General features: G+C 32.0%; 1 protein-coding gene across 1 annotated transcript; it reads left to right on the top strand.

Annotated features, from left to right (window-relative positions):
• Positions 1–1,490: 1,490 nt before the first annotated feature.
• Positions 1,491–13,259, top strand: LOC124359578 (60S acidic ribosomal protein P1). The gene is made up of 4 exons (XM_046812450.1): positions 1,491–1,675; positions 4,916–5,066; positions 10,768–10,875; positions 13,170–13,259. Exons 1-4 carry the CDS (start codon positions 1,604–1,606, stop codon positions 13,181–13,183), a joined length of 345 nt encoding a protein of 114 aa, XP_046668406.1. The 5' UTR covers positions 1,491–1,603; the 3' UTR covers positions 13,184–13,259.
• Positions 13,260–14,737: the final 1,478 nt, after the last annotated feature.

Here is a 14,737-nt window from a genome sequence, read left to right as displayed (position 1 = left end):
TTTTACTGTTGTGCCCTATGAAAAAGACCTTAGAGGTAAACGGGCTTATCCTCAATAAATGGTTAAACGAGTTATTAATACCATACTGTACTGTAAAAGAAGCTTTATTTTGTGAGTAGAGAAGGTATGGGGAAATGGGCAAATATTGGGAGGAATTGCGTTTAAGGCATGACGTCAAGGGAAATAACGAGATATTCCACAGCGGAACAGGGGAAGTCCGGATTAATCCTCAGTTTAGACATGAACGGTTGTGTTGTTTATCAGCCTGCTATCCGGTATACGTGGTTGTGAACGTGGTATTGGTGAATTTAGGTTGTTCGGTGGATTTAAACGTCGATTTCTGCAGTATTAAAATACCTTTAGTGCAGCTTTGGTGCCTGCTGTTATCACTAAACCTAATCAAGAACAACAAGGGGATCAGCTGCTGGACAAAGAGTTTTATATTTCTGAAATCTCATGATTAATAAACGTAATGTAATTTATTAACTCCCCCCCCCTCTCTCTCTCTCTCACACACACACACACACACACACACACACACACACACACACACACGTGCGCGCGCGCGCGCGTTACTACTTAAATAACAATATAAACTTTTCGTCAAAGAAAGTCATGAATCAATTGTTTCAAAACTGATGTTTTATGTCGAATTCCTATCTAACTAGAAAAAGTTGCAGTCTACAGAAATTGTGAGAAGATGTGGTGGCAAACCATTTTTACGCCTTGAAAACCGAGGATGTTTAGTCAAAACATTATAAAGTTATACCTTTTATAACTAGTTATAAATTTATTTGTGAATCTCCGCAGATTCATAATTTTGGGGACGGTTTTTTCTTGTGGCTAAAAATGACGTTTATTCTTCTTTTTATAAAAGTGATGACTTAAGTATGGTGATTGAAAAACAATTTCACAGTATTCAAAGGAATAATTTATTGAGAGTAATTCTCAATGCATTAGAACAACTATATTTGGCGTTAGCAAATCTATTGTAATTTATAAGGTATAAACATAGCAACAGGTACTCTTCCCTAACTGGACGGTCATTTTTATTCTATTTGGACGACCATTCTTATCGTACTTAGACAATCATTCTCTCCGTTTAGAAATAATAATTAAATGGTAAAAATACATTTTCTCTGAAAAACAAATACCGATCTGTATATTGTTTATGGGTTATATGAAAATAAAATGCTGAAAAATAGAGTTGTAGATGATAAGTTAATATTTATATTTTGGCATTCACGTACATTTTTTCAATGCTAAGTACAATTTTATACGGTAGTATTGTACAAGTTACATCTGACTGACTGGAAGGAACATGGGAAGACATTTATTTCGGTTATAATGTTTCCTGTAATCCTACCACAATATTGCTTTCTCTTTATTCTTTCCCTCGGTCTCTATTCTCTGTTCTGAAGCTACTTCCGTTCCTAGTTGTTTTTTTCTACTTCCGTTCCTTTTTTTCTATATACTAATTCGTCACTTATCCGTCCCTCTCCGATTTCTCTTGCGTCTTCCGGTTACGTTGAGTTAGTACGTTCGTGTGCTTGTTCTCTTTTGAGCTAAGGCCTTTTGGCGACTTGCACTTTTTTATTTTAAAATGTCTACTAAGGCTGAATTAGCTTGCGTATACAGCGCCCTGGTGCTCATTGACGACGATGTGGCCGTTACGGTAAGAAAATAAAATTTACTTTGACGAATTAACAGGTTATGTTAGAAGTCCATGTGGCGACTAACCTAGGGTTACACCTTCACTATTATTTGACGGAAGGCCTAATTTATTGTTGTTGAAAAGAATATGTAGTGTATTTTATACTTCTATGATCATACAAATTATATATCTTAGTAGCCTAGTTAATCCTTCAAGAGACCATCCAATGTACAGTTGTATTTAAAATTGGTAATGCCCATGTTGGTGCAATATCAAACTAATCATCAGAGTGGAACACATTATCATCTCTTGCCTTGAATAAAACTAGGTAGGCACAATTGTGAGTATAATTGATAAACTTCAATTTTATATTTTAGTCTAATGACCAGGTAGCCTTAAAGTGGGGAAACAGACATTGACAAAACAGGTTCTAAGAACACAAGTTATCATTGGCATGTGAGAAACTGTTAGGGGAGGCTTAAGTGGCCTACACTCGTTATTCCGTCGTTTTTATTGGACAATTCGATATATTATCCAACTTCGATATGTAAAAATCGTACACAATAAGTTTTAATTAAGGACAAGAACAAGATTCTCTTGTATTATAATTTTAAAAAAATTTAACACTAACGTTACAAAACAAAACCAACTATGGCCTAGATTTAGCTATCCAAGAAACCTTACAATATTAATAACTTGCCCAGCTACATATCGATGAATAACCGCTTTTGTGAAATGAGGAAGAATTCTCCCCATGAGTTACCAGGAGCTAAACCCACATGTTGAACAAATCTCGTCACTTGTGACAAATATCTCGCATATTTTCCTAATTCATCGCCATTTCCAGTCTCAAAATATTAGTTATTTCATGCTGTTTATTGCTTACAATAAAATTAATATAACTAATAATTTGAAATCATATGATAAGTTAAATAAATCGTAATATCGAATTATTCCTTCGGTTAAAAACATCAAATCAATCGATAAAAACAACCGAATAACGTGTGTTGGCCGCTAATTAAAGTCTACCCAACTGTTAAAATAGTGTGCATGAGAGTGAGTCTCATTATAAAAGATTAAAGTATACATATTATCTTTCCTATTCAATGTAAAACTGATAGTAATTTGAGATTTAGCTTGATTTGTATTATTTCAAGGCTGTTCTTTTTGTACTACAGCAATGCAAGTTGGTGCCACTGAAGTCTGCACCAATGGCAAGGACCCTTTGTAATTTGTACTTTAGTATTAAAGTTAACTCTAGCATTGGCAATCAACGCCTACAGTTCCGCAGTGGTTGGCAATGGACGATTAGTCGTTGATAGTCATGGCGTCATTATTTCTCTTATTATAGTACGTAAACTTGTATCGACGTGATTCAGGCACCATTGTTCACTAAATTTAGATGCATACCGTAGTTTTGTTTTCCTCAAGCCAGAAATAAAACCATTACAAACAATAATCAACCTAATTATTAATTTATTTTATCTATTATTTTATTTTATTGATTTATTATTTTTTAATATAATTTTGTTATTTGATTCTTTCTTTTTAATACGTTTCTTTTTACTATGGCTCAAAACAATTATGTTTGAAATGGTTACTAAATTTCAAATTGATAGTTCCCGTTTTATTCAGTTGGGTTTTAGGCACTTGTTCAAATTTTCAAACAGTTTTAGTTTCTTTGTATATATTCCTAAAAACTTATATACTTTCAAAAACTAAATAATATTTGACAACTTATGACTATCTTGAAGTTTCAAATTTCTAGGAATAAAAATATTTTCAATCCATGGTCCCAAGCAATTGATGTAAAAAAATGTAGGAATATATATATAAAACAAAAAATTTTCTTATTTAAAAAAAAATTCTTCTCTTTCTTTTTTCTTTTAATTATTTTTATAAAAAGAAAAATACCTTGCACAACACAAAAACGACTTGTCATTAACAAGTGAAATGACTGCCACTACTAGGGTTAAAGATAATCTTTACAAGCGTTTACATGATCTGAGTTTGAATTAAACCCACCTCGAGGGATGTTATTCTTTTTTCACCAGAAGTGCAGGAGGGCACTGAAAGCGCCAACGAAGCTTGCACTGATGCCTAGGGGCATTTCGGATTGGTACTTTACCAACCTCAGATTACGTCACAGAACATCCAGCTTTTCCGATATTAGATCATTTGTGAACATCATGTCGTAAAACAAATCTGGTGACAAAGAAAATCGCCCTTCGAGATAGTACATAAATTCTAGCTTAGTTTACGTGAGCATCCAATAACTTTTTATTTTTATATGTTCGTATGTATTTTTCAACTTATAGTGTAATAACAAATAGTAGATAGGGATAGATTGGCATCTTCTCTCAGAAATTGTTTCCTTCTCCCATAAGCAGAAAATACTTTATACATAATGACATGCAATTTTCACAGTAAGTCAAATAAAATGTCTCCTTTCTAATGTAGTTATTTTAAATCACTGATAAAATAATAGAAACTCAACGATGCTTTAGAAAATCTTCCCTAGTAAATGTGAAGTTTACAACCAGTTTAGCAAAATACAAGTTTTGTGTTATTTATCTATTGCTATCATCCTCCAGAACAAAAAATAGCCTAAAAGGTGGAAATGACAAAAAGCAAAGTTTTTATCAATCATTAACCAGTTGAGTGCTGCTGGCATTTTCCCCAAGTCATATGCATAAAGTGCTGGCCTATATTTTGCATATTTGTAAGTTTTTTGGGGGAAAAAGCTGTTGTACAATAACTATCCAACAGATTTTCATAATTTTGTTGTTTTTTCTAATTAAATGAAGAATATAGGACATATTGTTACAAACAAAATTTGCTTTATAAAAATTTCATTTTTACAAAAGTTTTCTTTTTTATAAAAACTTAAGTTTGAACCTAATTTGAGTATAATTTTTTATAAATTGTAAAAAGTGGTTTTAGGTAATGTAATTAAAGTAAACATTCACAAATTTAACCAAACATTCTACAAATGAATAATTGTAATATATCAATTGCAGTCATTTTGTTTTGTATTTAATTCCCAAACTTCTCTACTTCGCAAAAATTAACATGGATCCTGTATTTTCTTCACATATCTGGAAAAAATTTAGTAGAATTTTTGTATCAAAGATAAAGTAAGGTCTGTTAAATGTTGGATTAGGTTTGAATAAGATTAAAAATAATAGCTTGTTCCACAAACCTGTATACTAAATTCTGGCCTGGAAAATTTAGCATATTTAATAGATTATTGTCGTACAGGGAGAAAAGATCCAGACGATCCTGAAGGCAGCAGGAGTAGATGTAGAGCCATACTGGCCAGGGCTGTTCGCCAAAGCACTTGAGGGTGTCAACCCTAAGGAGCTCATCACCAATGTTGGATCAGGTGTTGGTGCTGCCCCTGTTGGAGGAGGTATGTTGATATGTTTACTCAAGCATGTTTTTCATATAAGGTATTTAAGTTGTAAAATTATTGTTTTATGTAAATCTTATTGTAGGACAACTTTTCTGTTATGAGCAATATTTTTATTTTACTGATAATTATAGACATTTTAATAATTAAAATTGCATAAAATTCAGTGCCCCCCCCCCCCTGAGAGGGGACCACACATAATACTTTTAAAACCCTATGCACTCTCTACTAGCCGCATCAATTTTTCGGAAGTGCGGATTAATTTATGCCATTATGTTATCACAGCTGGTGTGTCCAGCTGTACTGGTCAAGATATAATACATCTATAGCTCGTAAGGCCAGCACCACTGGCCACTAGACATAGCAGTTATTTTTGAATATTCTCTTAGTTTCATAATGAATGAATGGTGAGTTCAGGAATCTATTGAGCAGCTTATAAAATAATTTCTAAGTAAAGCAGTGAATATTAAATTAGCCTAGATAATTCTTCTCTAAACATTGACTGTGCAAATAAAAACGAATAACGCGTAGTGGGCCTATACATTGAAGTTAGCGAATTGATAGAAATCTAGATTCCGTGTGCTAACTATTCTTGACTATACATAAGTATGTAATTTTAAAAGTTTTATTTAGAAAAAATGTGGAAACTGAGATAAATGTAAAATAGTTCATGTTTGAGTATAAAATGACTGTAAAAGTGTACTTTATAACATTTTATTAAATATATCTTTGTTAACAATATACATATAAGAGTTAAATTTCACAAATGTGTGTTTATCTTTGTATTAGAAAAATTCGTTAAAAAATACATTTTAAATTATTTTTCATTTCTTCTTTAACCCTTTTACTGCCGACGTGCGCGATTGCGCACGCTGCCGTTTGTGCGAAAATCGCCAACGTGCGCTATAAAAGCCGTCTCGTATTTGTTTTATACTGGTTTTCAATGTTGTCCAAATGCATCGAAATTCAGCTGTGTTATTCATTACTATATGGACAACACACAGAAAACAGGTTTTTATAATCTATGGAAGCCATTTTTGTTGCTGAACTTCTTTGGTTATAACTCGAGTTTGGTTTGATGAGGTTATGGTCGATCTCATTAGTTGTGAGTTCCACTTGTTGTTGTTTCGTGTTTTACACTTTATTTGACATTTATATTTGTAAATCTACATATTTTTACGATTAATAAAATGAGTACTGGAGGGAAGAGGAAGAGAACCAGGACTGTCTGCAAAAACTGTAAAAAAAGGTGTTCATCCCACAAGTTTTGGGGAACACAAGTGCTAATCAGCAGGCCTATGAACCTAAAAATGTATATATATTTTTGTAAATATTGATCAAAGTGTCTTTTAACTTTAATTTTCTATTATGTATTATATTTTCATATCAATGGACAGTGATTTATGTATTATAAAGTGATTTATGTATTATAAAGCGATATAGTGTAAAGTTATGTATCAATAAACGTGTTATCTTGAAATTCGAGGATATTGCAACCAATTTCAAAAATTCATCACAGCTTCAGTATTTTTCAAGGTATGTTCCTAAAACTTTTTGGGAATGTTTATATATAATTACTATACAATAAAAAATTATAATTATGGCGGTGGTTTAATATTTAAATATAGTTGTTAAAGTGCAAACTCAAAAAATAATTTTTATTTATTTAAAATTTTTGTTTCATGACATAATATATATATTTTTTAAGGACAGAAAATGTTTAAATTATTTTTTGTAGCAAATTACAACTTATAAGGAAAAAAACAAGATAAAGTTTATCAATTTATGATAAAAAATAATGAATCCATGATTTTTTTAAAAAATCATTACATTTTAGTCAATTTCAGCCCGGCATTTTTCAACAAACTAAAAAAAAGGTGTCCGGCAGTAAAAGGGTTAAACATTTAAATTACTATGTAAATAACGCGGAAGAAATTGAAAAATAATTCCGATCTGGGGTAAACAACAATTATGGTTGCCAAACTGTCAGTAAAAGTAGCGCGGCCATCTTTACTGGCCACATGAATTGGGAGGACAAACTACGACGAAACTAACACGAGCTGTCTGCAACCTTGGTGTGGCCAGTGCTGCTGGCCTTTCGAGCTCAAAGGGTTTAGTATACAACATATGTAAAGTTATATCAAATAGGTAGTAATGAGCCATTGATGAATCATCTTTCAGGTCTGATCATATTTTTGATGTTATTACAATATTCTAAAGTTTTTTAAGGCTTGTGTTAATTTTGGGAGAGAAGAAACAACAGTTTAAAAATAGAAAGGTTTACAAAAAGGCGTTGTGTTAAATAGCTAAAGAAACTCAAGTTTTTTTCATGCAGTGAGTCAGTCATATGAACTAAATCTAAGTTCGATACAAGTTTGGTGTAAAAGCACAAAAGGCGGAACCGTTTTCATTTTTATCAGCATAAAACCTGGAATTTATATGTTTCATGCATAAACAAACAAGCTAAATGTCAATGGACTTCTATTATTGTAGTTGGAGTTATTAGTTTGTGATTAAATGTAAAACACTAGTATCTTAGTTTTTGATCAGAGAGTAATATCTGGATTGATATTTTGGAGAGTATTTTAGCATTCTACTATAACGGAGATGATTTTAAGCGGTTGACCACACAATTTACATATAAAGCGAATGAGTTAAATACGTCACTATTGTGTAATAGTATAATAGAATCAGATCAGTTACAGATTATGGATAACATCTTATTCGGAGGTACTGTCCTCGTACTTTTGCATAGATTAATCGATGAAGTCTGATCTATAATATAATGATGCACATGACAGATTTTAAAGTGTGGTAGTGGAGAGAGTTTTCCTCAAACAATATATAATATGAAGATGGTTTGATATACTACATTGATAAAATTTTGATTTAAACTAAGTGCTAGATCTAGTGAAAGAGGCAGGATCTATGAACAATTCAAAGTAAGACTATTTTTTTAGTGACATATATTGGATTTAGGCTACTTGTAAAGTGTTATAAAGAAACCACACGTTTGGTCATATCCAAAAGTCTGATATGATATTAAAGCCTTGATATTACAGAAGTGATGAATAGTATTCACAAGTAAAATGAAATGATGAGCCAATGATGAATCATCTTTCGGGTCTGAACTGATTTGATGTTATTACAATATCCCAACGTGTTCTGAGGCTCAGATAATTTTTCTTATGCTATGGATTATTCTAGTGGTCCAGTAACCAAAAGGTTCCCCATTAATTAGCACTTGAGTTGTAGTCTAGGCAAGTATGCTGGGTATCTCATACGACAATAACGTCAGATCATTTAAAGGTTCATAAATATTAAATAGAAAATCACTAATGAAAATGTGATATCTTGAATGATTATTTGGCTGATGATTTACTTAAAAAAACACTTTTGTCTGAAAATTAAAATTTTGAAAATGTGATATCTTGAATGATTATTTTGTGGCTGATGATTTACCTAAAAAAAAAAAAAAACACTTTTGTCTTAAAATTTAAATTTTGGAAACGATCTTACTCATTTAGCAGCCAACATCAATTTGTTCATAATTTATCAATGGGACTTTCTCCTTCTTCAAATATTCGTATTACTAAAATATCTTCACAATATTTTTAGTATAAAAGAATCTCTCAAAAGAAATTGTGGGGAAATGATTATTACTTTTTTGAAAAATTATATTATAGCCTATTTATGATAAAGTCTAAATAACTATTTTTTTTTCCGGTGACACATATGGATTTAGGCTACTTATATTTTGTTATAAAGAAACCACACGTTTGGTCATATCCAAAAGTCTGGTATGATATTACAGCCTTGATATTACAGAAGTGATGAATAGTATTCACAAGTAAAATGAAATGAGCCAATGATGAATCATCTTTCGGGTCTGAACTGATTTGATGTTATTACAATATCCCAACGTGTTCTGAGGTTCAAATAATTTTTCTTATGCTATGGATTATTCTAGTGGTCCAGTAACCAAAAGACTTAACAGTTGTGTTGTAGTCTAGGCAAGTATGCTGGGTATCTCATACGACAATAACGTCAGATCATTTAAAGGTTCATAAATGATTAAATCTAAAATCACTAATGAAAATGTGATATCTTGAATGATTATTTTGTGGCTGATGATTTACCTTTTTGTCTTAAAATTTAAATTTTGCTCATTTAGCAACCAACATCAATTTGTTCATAATTTATCAATGGGACTGTATTACTAAAATTTCTTCACAATATTTTTAGTATTAAAGGACCTCTCAAAAGAAATTGACCTTTTTGAAAAAATATATTATAGCCTACTAAAGTCTAAGTGACACATAGGCTACTTGTATATTGTCTATGATATTACAGCCCTGAATCATTCATAAGTAAAATGAAATGATGAGCCAATGATGAATCATCAACTGATTTGATGTTCGTGTTCTGAGGCTCAGATAATTTTTCTTATGCTATGGATTATTCTAGTGGTCCAGTAACCAAAAGGCTGAGTTGTAGCCTAGGCAAGTATGCTGGGTATCTCGTACGACAATAACGTTAGATCATTTAAAGGTTCATAAATGATTAAATCTAAAATCACTAATGAAAATGTGATATCTTGAATGATTATTTTGTGGCTGATGATTTACCTAAAAAAACACTTTTGTCTTAAAATTTAAATTTTGGAAATGATTTTACTCATTTAGCAACCAACATCAATTTGTTCATAATTTATCAATGGGACTTTCTCCTTCTTCAAATATTCGTATTACTAAAATTTCTTCACAATATTTTTAGTATTAAAGGACCTCTTAAAAGAAATTGAGGGAAAATGATTTAAATACCTTTTTGAAAAAATATATTATAGCCTATTTATGCTAAAGTCTATATAAATACTTCTTTTAGTGACACATATTGGATATAGGCTACTTGTATATTGTTATAAAGAATCCACACTATGATATTACAGCCCTGAATCAGCCCAGAAGTAATTAATAGTATTCATAAGTAAAATGAAATGATGAGCCAATGATGAATCATCTTTCGGGTCTGAACTGATTTGATGTTATTACAATATCCCAACGTGTTCTGAGGCTCAGATAATTTTTCTTATGCTATGGATTATTCTAGTGGTCCAGTAACCAAAAGGCTGAGTTGTAGCCTAGGCAAGTATGCTGGGTATCTCGTACGACAATAACGTTAGATCATTTAAAGGTTCATAAATGATCAAATATAAAATCACTAATGAAAATGTGAAATCCTGAATGATTATTTTGTGGCTGATGATTTACCTAAAAAAAAAACACTTGTCTTAAAATTAAAATTTTGAAAATAATCTTACTTATTTAGCAGTCAACATCAATTTGTTCATAATTTATCAATGGGACTTTCTCCTTCTTCAAGTATTTGTACAGTATTACTAAAATATCTTCGCAATATTTTTAATATGAAAGAATGCAAAAGAAATTGTGGGAAAATGATTTTTACCTTCTTGAAAAATTATATTATAGCCTATTTATGCTAAATTCTAAATAACCATGTACTGTATTAAAATCATTAATGACTTTAAGGTGGACTATTTATAATTTGTTTTGAAAGTATTTTTGCAACTAGTAATTTTAAGTGCTTCATCAACTTTAAACTCTTCTTTATATACCAAATTATAACATCAACTTCAACCAGCCCCTTACATAACAACTCACAGTATATTGTTTTGTTGTAGCTGCCGTAGCTGCTGCCTCTGACTCTGCTGCTGCCCCAGCTGCCGAGAAGAAGGAAGAGAAGAAGAAGGAAGAAAGTGACCATGAGTCCGATGATGACATGGGTTTTGGTGAGCCATTCACTTTTGTTATAGGAATTAAATTAAATTCAAAAACCAACAACGATTTTAGTGAACTTCTATTGAGAGGTTTTCAAAAAGTGAAAATTGCATCTAGTTTAATAATAGTTTAAAGAATATTACTTTTATTTTGTTGCTTCAACTATTCTTCTCTTGTTCTGTTATTGCACAGTAATTATATTTCCAGCATTATTTATTAGTAAAGTGTATTTGTTAAAATTATTTCATCTCACTATTAATTATTGTTGATTTCATTAAAATTCTAAACAACACCATGGTCTATCACTACAATATGTATTGTTTCAATAACTTTTCTCCTCTCTTAATCACAGTTCCCACAAGATTAATATTAAATGTTTAAATCCATAAAAATAATTTTCTGAACAAAAAATAAGACATTAAAATATTTTTAGGCAAAAATATGAAACCCAATCTTTTGTAAACTGCAAAGACAAACTCCAGATGCGTACTATGTAATACTATCGACACTTAAGTTGATCAGTAATAAACATTTGAAATGTTAACTTATCGATGAATGCTAAATTTAACTTTAGGAGGACAAATACATTACAAGTATAATACAGGATCTGTTCAATAATTATCAGGACTAGTTCCAAAAATACAAATTTATTGGAAGTATCATTACAATAATTTAATTATCTTCAAAATACATTCCTCTTGCAATGATACACTTCATTTAGCGCGTCTGCCACTCGTCAAAAGCTTACTGGAAATCTGTTTCCAGAGTATTGTTAAAAACCTTTGTTGTCACCTCTTGAACTGCCTCAATAGAGCCGAATCGATGTCCTTTGGACTCCCTTTTCATTCATGGCGGAAAGCTAGTCTGGTGGAGCCAGGTCATGGTGAAGTTTACAATTCTACACAATAGCTGGTCATATGCATGTTACGTGATTTCGCAGGCGTCTCAGTTCTTGCACGTAAAATGTAGCATTTGCAGTTGTACCAGTAGGCACAAACTCCTCGTAAACAGTGCTGTGTCGATAAAAAAAAAAGGTTTTGATTTTGACATCCGAGCTTTTTTCTGCCACGGGGCACTGCTCCTCGCATAAGACTTTCAGCATCTCATCGCATGATCCTCAGTTATTGTTGTGGACGGTTCCAACTGAAATGCTGGTGTTCTCACTACTCTGTCAAAAGTTCAAACTGTTTTCACTTTGGTCACCTGAGCATTGGTTTGAGTGGTCATCATGTGTCACGAGGCGGTGATAGTCTTTGACGAGGTCCTTGCCGTTCTTAATCAATTTTTAGCACTCAAAAACCCTTCAGCTGCTTAAGGCATTATCCCTTAAGCCTATTTAATGAGGTTAAGGGTCTCGGACGTGGATTTCCTGAGCTTAAAGCAAAACTTCACAGTGTATCGTTGCTAGACGGTCCGGTCAATACTCGAGTGATGACAATATTAAGAAACACATCACAAAAATTCACTTCCTGTCTAAACGCATGCCCACAGGCGACTGAATTAAGTGCGTCTGAGTGTTGGAGGAACCCCCAACTGAGGCTGACTGGTCGGACCCCCCTCCACCGCTCCGTTGAGGATACAGTGAACCAGTCCTGATACTTAATTGAGTAGACTCTGTAATAAAAAAGATATACTTATAATTTTTTTATTCTATTGTTCACAATGAAAAAGGTCTGCAACATAACATTATTTAATAACAATTTAATTAGGTATAAAATATTGAAACAACTTTATTCTGCTCTTTTCTGTTTAAATACTCAGTTTTCTATAAGAACAACTGATTATTTTAATGTCAGAATCAACAATTTTCCGTTTCGATATTTTCTATAAGAGTACAAAATTTGACCTGGATATTGGAAAAATATGGATAAAATACACAATAATACAAAAAACACAATCGCCTGTATGGTACCCAGTTGGAGTAATATGATGTGACAGTTGTTACGCAATACAAAAAAGATCTAGATCACTTATACTATAACATGACCGCATAAATATTTGTAAAAAGGTCATAGGACATATATTAGTATAGAATATCATGATTTGTGACTTCATAAATATTAAAACAAGAAGCGGGCTACAAATAGACCACTCGTCTTTTCTGCAGGACTCATGTGAACTATGTATAGCCAACTTTGTCTTGGACAATAAACTTTGTAGCTATAAATAACCCACTCATGTGAAAAGGGTTGCAGGAATGTTCAGTTCTTAAAATTTATGTTTGCCTCTAGATAGTGTTGTACATTGAATTAGCTCTGAACGCAAAACTGGTGATTTTATTACTAATGATTTTCTTCTTTTTCAGGTCTTTTCGACTAAGCTGATGCCACTCATTCCAAGTACAATTGCTTTAAAAGTACTTTTTTGTACTCAAAAGTAAAGTTTTAATTTTGTATATCTTTTTTCTTTTCTTATATCCTTGAATTTCTTATACCCCTTGGCAGAATATTGATAATGTAATAAACTTTCAGATTTTTCCTTTGGCCAAGAGAATCGGGTCAGAATTATTTTGCGAATAACTGCTCCAACTTCTTCCAAAGTTCAGACTGTGTTAACTTTCGCATCAACAGATCTAATAAAAAGAATTTTGCTATTTAAATTTAGTTGGATTCACCTATTTGAATATTTGATTCACCTATAACGTGATATGTAATATGCAGACAATGTAACTATTGGTGATAGTGTAAGTAACAGCAGAAACAACTACTTACAAGTACAATACTTTTTGCTTACAGTTGGTACACAACCACAAATAAAAAATTCTGCAAAAGTGTATTGGCAAACAATCTGCCAGAATAAACTGAAACAACTCCCTAAATCGAGTGATATCCAAAATTTGGTTAATTCATATACATGTGAGAGCTAACGCATTATCATCGTAAATCTGTAAGATCTGGCACTACAGAATGTTTTGTGTTTTCTATGCAAGCAAGGAAAAAACGTTTTGTTAATGACATTCAAGATTTGATTGATAAATTTACTGCCATGACGTGACAACACAATCCGCTCTCTGCAGGCCATTACATTTTTTATGGGTTAATGTTCAGCGCCTTGTGTATCAGAAAACAATGAATGCCATGTTTTGTTTTTAGTTTGAGCCATATTTATAAAAACTGAGCTCTTGTACAAAGCTTTTTAACATCATAGCTCGAATCTCATGGCTCAGGCTCGCCACAGAACCCAACCAGTTCTAACCCAGGGTGTTTACTCTTTAAAATCACAGGTTTTTTAATAATTTATAGACTGTGTTTTTACTATACACATTTTTGTATTAATTATCCTACATTTTTACTAATCAGCATGCCAAACTAGAAAAATATATTTAAAATTATAGAAAACAATAAAAATAGAAAGTGTACAAGATTATAGACATGACACGTACTGTCAAAATTTACTTGATTGAAAGCGACTGGTCTACTTTTCAAAAGTAACTATAAAGTGGTGTATAAGTCTTACCTGGGTGGTAAAAATGAGAATTTTACCTTGACCTTTGCGAATCATAAATGATATGCCACATGTGAGAAGTGACGTGTATGTGTGCACATGTTGCTGAATAGGTTCAGGGGTGTGCAAACAGTTGTTTTAACTGGTAAAAGTCATGTATTTTTTGGTGGTGTTAATAGGAGAGGTTAATACCACAGGTTAATTGTGCAGTTGTTTCAAGCAATCCAAAGCTGGAACTGTGACCAAACTGGAAGGACAACTGAATCCAGTCTAAAGGGAGATGATGACTCCTTGCTAGTCATCCAATAAGATGCACAATATAGGCAGCTTTATTTAAGTCAGCTGATTGCAGAAATTGCATCTTTCATAGGGGTTATGAACAAGATTTTTAATTTTGTAATCAGTAAAGTTATTCACTTATATAAATAT

The sequence above is a fragment of the Homalodisca vitripennis genome, chromosome 4 (assembly GCF_021130785.1).
Source record: "Homalodisca vitripennis isolate AUS2020 chromosome 4, UT_GWSS_2.1, whole genome shotgun sequence".
Classification (NCBI taxonomy): domain Eukaryota; kingdom Metazoa; phylum Arthropoda; class Insecta; order Hemiptera; family Cicadellidae; genus Homalodisca; species Homalodisca vitripennis.
The sequence above is the reverse complement of the archived record's forward strand: the minus strand, read 5'-3'. Positions and strand labels throughout refer to the sequence as shown.